Here is a 6,100-nt window from a genome sequence, read left to right as displayed (position 1 = left end):
ATGCTCAAGAGATTGAGTATCAAGGAATATTAGTTACAACTCAAAAAGACAAAACTTTCAGAGTGTTTAGACCACCCTGGAACTTACACTCCCCCAGATAATTGCACTAAATGGTGCCAGAGTCATCCACAGATATTCCGCTTCTCAGAAAGTGGCTGGAACACCTGGAATGGTATGATTTTCATAGATATTTTGAACAAAACAGTATGGAACTAGTTCCATCCACTGGGACCAAAACCAAGAGAAAACAGGGATTTGTTTTGTTTTCTTTTGGTCTCCTCTCTCAGCTCTACCCTCTTTGTCCATTCCATTACTCATCTCCACCTTCAGGAGAGATGACAAAAAAAACTTTTAAGGGTAAAATCAAATCAGTGTATATAATGAGTAAGATTCACACAGAATATAATGGTGAATATATTAGGAATTGCTTCTTATAATCATGTTGAAAATTATTTGTGAAATTCATTTACCATGCTTTCCCTACAGCTAATAGTTGTTCTGTGAGGTCTTTTTTCCAAAGAGTAGTCTATAGCTCAAATACATAGACCTAAGTCTTGCGCATTTTGATTTTGAGTCAAAGTCTGTGAATCTGATTCAAGTTATTGTTGCTCTTGTTCCAGGTGGTAAGTGGCTGCTCTCTGCATCATTGCTTTCTTGTCTTGTTGAGAAGAGAGGTCTCTTGCTTGGAAAGCACAGAGTTCCCATAGTAGGGAACCATTTGTTTCTCACAAAATGATCTATTCTATGGAACCCTGAACCAAAATGATGATCAATGCAGGTTAGTTTACTTCTTCATAATCATCCTAATTCAAAAGACTAAAAAGAATTTATCCCCATCTTTCAATATCTTTCTCTTGGTTTCTTGTCCACAAGACTACAACCTTCTTTGACTTAACCAGTCCAATAGGAAGGTTATGTTTGCTTCTAGATGAATAGGTTCATAGCTCACTTTAGGCATTATTCATTTAGTGAACCTGCAACAGCTGCTTCATTATAAATACATTTATGTTACTTAATATAACCTCACTGAATAGAAGGATTTTTTCCATTTGATTATGTTCAGTGAGTACTATGAATATTCTATATACACCACTTCTATCAAAACTGTTTTTAAGGAAAATTCTTCTCTTATCAAAGTTAGAAGTATCTTGTTAAAAAATTTCTGGAGATTCCAATATGTTAAAGCTACCATTGTGCTCTTTTATCTGAGTTGTATTTGATTCTTAAAAAGACATCATCTTTGATGATGGTGTTGTAAAGGGAATGAGGGCAAGTCTTGTTTTCTATCAAAATTGGGAGTATTTTTTATTTTTTTTAAAATCATTTTTTTTAATGTTTTATTTATTTATTCATGAGAGTCAGAGAGAGAGAGAGAGAGAGGCAGAGGCAGAGGGAGAAGCAGGCTCCCCACCTAGCAAGGAGCCCGATGCGGGACTCGATCCCAGGACCCTGGGATCATGACCTGAGCTGAAGGCAGACGCTTAACCATCTGAGCCACCCAGGCGCCCGGGAGTATTTTTTAAATAAACTAAAGTAAAATCTTTCAAACAGTGAACTTGAAGACTTGTGACAGCAGTGAGAAGAGCTTTAGAAGACAATCTCCTGGTGATTTTAATTTTCTTCCCCAATACATTGCATATGTTATATTAATCTTTAATGATATATTTTAAATGGATATGAAACGTGATAAATTATCATATGAAATTAATCATTAGGTGAGTTATAGTGACTTTTCTTTGCTAAAAACAAAGGATTAAATACCAAATTGTAAATGAGCTTTAGTGCAATGTAAACATCTTTAAATAGGAAATAGCAGTAAGAATTTACTCTCTGGGTATCTTTGTTGATTTTCTTCTAGGATCATGAAAAAGTGATAGAAAATAAATCTCTAATGGAAAATAGCTCAAGAAAAAGGTGGGGGAGACAGACAGGGAGAGAATCTGTAATAATGTCAAAGCTCAAACCATTCAAATCTATAAAACATGTCAGATACAAATCTATTTTTAAATGATAGCATATGTGTACTCACATTTTGAAATGAATTGCACTAACTGCTATATATGAACTTCCACTGGAAAAAAAAATTAAATATAAGACAAACCATTTTTGCCTCTAACTCAAGTATTTCTATCAAAAAAGGTGAAATTTAATTGATTTTGCCCACTGACAATGAGTTCAAGCAGCCTAGAATTGTACATTTACAAAGAATAAGGGCCAAATGGCTCACTCAGAAGAGAGCAGGATTTATTCAAGACTTGTTTTAGGATTTTTAATACATTTGCCTCATCACTCAAACTACCTGTCCTAAGAAAAGTTTCAAATGTTTTAGCAGCGAAGTGACTTGTCGCTATCTATCTATCTTCTCTCCACAGTCTGGAGACCATGAATAAGTCAGGGATATCTACTGTGACACAGTTCATCTTGTTGGGTTTTCCTGGTCCCTGGAAAATACAGATCATCCTTTTCTCAATGATTTTGTTGATCTATATCTTGACTCTAACTGGGAATATAGCCATCATTTGTGCAGTGAGGTGGGACCGTCGACTCCATACCCCTATGTATGTGCTCCTGGCCAACTTCTCCTTCCTAGAAATCTGGTATGTGACTTGCACAGTCCCCAACATGCTGGTCAATTTTCTTTCAAAACCAAGACCATATCGTTCTCCGGTTGTTTCACTCAATTCTACTTCTTCTTTTCCCTGGGCACAACTGAGTGCTTCTTCCTCTGTGTCATGGCCTATGATCGGTACCTGGCCATCTGCCGTCCACTGCACTATCCCTCCATTATGACTAGGCAGCTCTGTGTCATTCTCGTGTCTCTTTGTTGGCTCATTGGTTTCCTTGGACATGCAATTACTATTTTCTTCATTTCTCAACTACCCTTTTGTGGTCCCAACATTATTGATCACTTTCTGTGCGATGTGGACCCACTGATGGCATTGTCCTGTGCCCCTGCACCCATCATAAAGCATGTATTCCATTCCGTGAGCTCCCTTATCATCATTACCACCATTTGGTACATTCTTGGGTCCTATGCCCTGGTGCTCAGAGTTGTGCTCCAGGTTCCTTCTTCAGCTGGGGGGCAAAAGGCCTTCTCTACCTGTGGATCCCATTTAGTTGTAGTGTCTTTGTTCTATGGAACCATAGTGATGATGTATGTGAGTCCCACATCTGGCAACTCAGTTGCTCTGCATAAGATCATCACACTGATATACTCCGTAGTGACACCAGTCTTAAACCCCCTCATCTATAGCCTACGTAACAAGGCCCTGAAAGTTGCCCTCCATCAGGTCATTTGTGGAATGAGAATAATCCAACCTTTGTGAATAGGTTTTGTGAAAAACAATGATTCATTTTCTGAAAGTGGAACAGGAATCCTCTTCTCCCAACCCAAACGGACTTGTCTTTATTCATAACCATGATGGTCCTGTGGTGCAAAGCGAAATTCATCATGTATTTGATCATATTCTGATGTGCTTTTAGTTTCATAAACATGTTTCCATGGAAAGAGATTGCCACCCCTTACTGAGAAAAAAATAACTCTTAAAAATCTTAATATTTACTTCCAGGTAGGTTTAGACTTTTTCCTTATGCAATTTCTGTCCATACAACTTTGTTAAGAGATATTAATCAAATTGGTTATTTGCTTTTATGGCTGTCTAATGCTTTGTTAAAAAGACACATAACACATAAAATGCCTTTTGTCCTGGATTTTTGGCAAAATATTCTGGTTTCTCTTCAGATCGTATAAATCTTTCACCTTTTATTGGATTTTGACAGAAACCCTACACATCAGTTTTGGGTACACTAAGAGATTGTAACTTCAGTTTCACATTACTCATTACTTTCATCAACAGTGTAGAAGGGGAGGCTGGAAGTTTGGTGTAAGCCATGAGGAAAAATATATTTGGTGAGTTGTTAGTATGCAATTCCCACAAAGAAAATGGGCCATAACAGGAGCAAACTGAATTCCCACCAGTAATACAGCAAATATAGAATACTCACCTTTAGCCTAGTTAGGGCTCATGGAAAGTAACCAACTTAGACCATTTTGAAAGGGATTTCACCCAAAAGCACTACTTGGAGACTAAAGCAACCCTAAAAGTGAGTCTATATGGTGTTGGTCACCAGAATCCAGGGATGAAAGAATTCCTAAGTAGTCAACCAATGAAGCATTACCTACATCAGAGAGCTACAGTTTAGATACAAATCTATTTTTAAAGATACAAATGGATACAAATCTATTTTTAAAGATACAAATAGATACAAATCTATTTTTAAATGATAGCATATGTGTACTCACATTTTGAAATGAATTGCACTAACTGCTATATATGAACTTCCACTGGAAAAAAAAGAAAGTACTCCATGAAAGAAAAATCAACATATAAACTCTGTCAAATAATAGGGCAACAATACCAGTCAAGGAAAAGCCTTTTACCTTTACTTTTCTCCTACCTGAAACCTAGAGTAACCAGAGGCAGTGTAGTCATGTGGAAGAAGAGGAGTAAAAAGGCAGAGGAAAAGAAGTATATCAAGCCTGAGTCAGACCCAGTCTTGAGGAATAAGTTTTAATTTGGATAAAAAATTAAAATTTTGCTTTTAAACTTACTAGAACTTCCAATATCTAGATAAAGGAGACCCTGTATTAATACTAAAAGTAATCAGAAAAGCTACCACATTGACCCAAGATATTTTCCACAGATGGAGACAAATAGAACATCAGAAAGTGTTTGAAGTAGAAGTGGTGAGAAAAAATAAAATTCCTTTGTATTTATACCCTACCAAGTCTAAAACAAGAAACTAAATAATTAAAGTAGAAATATTTTTAAAATGTTATAGCCTAAGTGGGGCACCTGGGTGACTCAGTCATTAAGCATTTGCCTTCGGCTCAGGTCATGATTCCAGGGTCCTGGGATTGAGCCCCGCATGGGGCTCCCTGCTCCGCGGGAAGCCTGCTCCTCCCTCTCCCACTCCCCCTGCTTGTGTTCCCTCTCTTGCTGTCTCTGTCAAATAAATAAATAAAATCTTTAAATAATAAATAAATAAAATGCTATAGCCTAAGAAAGGAAGAAAACCCTCACCTGAAGACCAAAAGATTTCTCTGAAAGCCTTCTTGTGCAACTGGGGAACACTATGCTTCAAGGTAAGTCGGGGGACCAAAAAAAGGTGGGAAAGGAATCAGAAAATCTACTTGGGAAGCTGCTAAAGACAAGTTTGAACTATCCACCACAATTTTGCCTTAATTCAGCACTAATATTTTAGTGATTCAACTGAATTCATTAGCTAAAAAAGGAACAGAAAGTATTTTGTATAAAATAGCCCACACATATCCTACTACTGCAACTTATTAGATGTTGAATACATAGCTATACCTGTCAAACACCTATTCTTTTGTTAAGATTTGATTCAAACATCACATTCACTAGAAAGCCTTCCAAACATCCCCAGGCTGTGCTATGTGTCCTTCATAATACATCTAAATTACACCATGTAATTTTTCATCATTGTACTTACAGACTCTTTGAGAGGAGTCTATTATGTGTCTGTCTCTTCCCCTAGAGTGTAAGCCCTTTGAGGACGAGGAGAGTATCTTATCTTTTCATCCCCAAAATATAGCATGATAATTGACTGACTCATAGTAAGTGTGTAAAGAAAGGGTTTTGCTTGTTTTTTTAAGATTTTTTTTTTTTTTTTATCTATTTCAGAGAGAGAAAGAGCACGGTGGGGAGGGACAGAGGGAGAGAAAGTCTCAAGCAGACTCCATGCCCAGCAGGGCTCCATCTCACAACCCTGAGATCATGACATGAGTCAAAACCAAGTATTGGATGCTTAATCAACTGCACCACCCAGGCATCCCAGAAAGGAAGAGTTTTTAGAATTGGATGAGTTAGTTCTTGAATCAGTCCTCACTAAAATTAAATATATTTTAGTCACAAAACCACGAACTGATTATTTACATTTTTTAATATTTAAGGAACTTATCTATTTTTAAAAAGCAGATGCCTATACATATAATGGTTTTAATGTCTTTAAACTGATTATATTATACAGACTATTTCATAGCTGTTATTTATTCTCCTAAAATTTTATAATTTTC

At 36.7% G+C, this 6,100-nt stretch overlaps 1 protein-coding gene across 1 annotated transcript; it reads left to right on the top strand.

Moving 5' to 3' along the window:
- The first annotated feature begins 2,382 nt into the window (after positions 1-2,382).
- Positions 2,383-3,326, top strand: LOC102749033 (olfactory receptor 11H7-like). Its single transcript, XM_031025159.2, is given in 2 exon segments — positions 2,383-2,638; positions 2,641-3,326. Coding segments are annotated over 2 exon segments (942 nt in total).
- The last annotated feature ends 2,774 nt before the right edge of the window (positions 3,327-6,100 follow it).

This window comes from Leptonychotes weddellii, unplaced genomic scaffold, assembly GCF_054177405.1.
Source record: "Leptonychotes weddellii isolate Sample4059 unplaced genomic scaffold, ASM5417740v2 HiC_scaffold_6215, whole genome shotgun sequence".
Lineage (NCBI taxonomy): Eukaryota > Metazoa > Chordata > Mammalia > Carnivora > Phocidae > Leptonychotes > Leptonychotes weddellii.
Note: the sequence above shows the minus strand (reverse complement) of the source record. Positions and strands in the feature narration are given on the sequence as shown.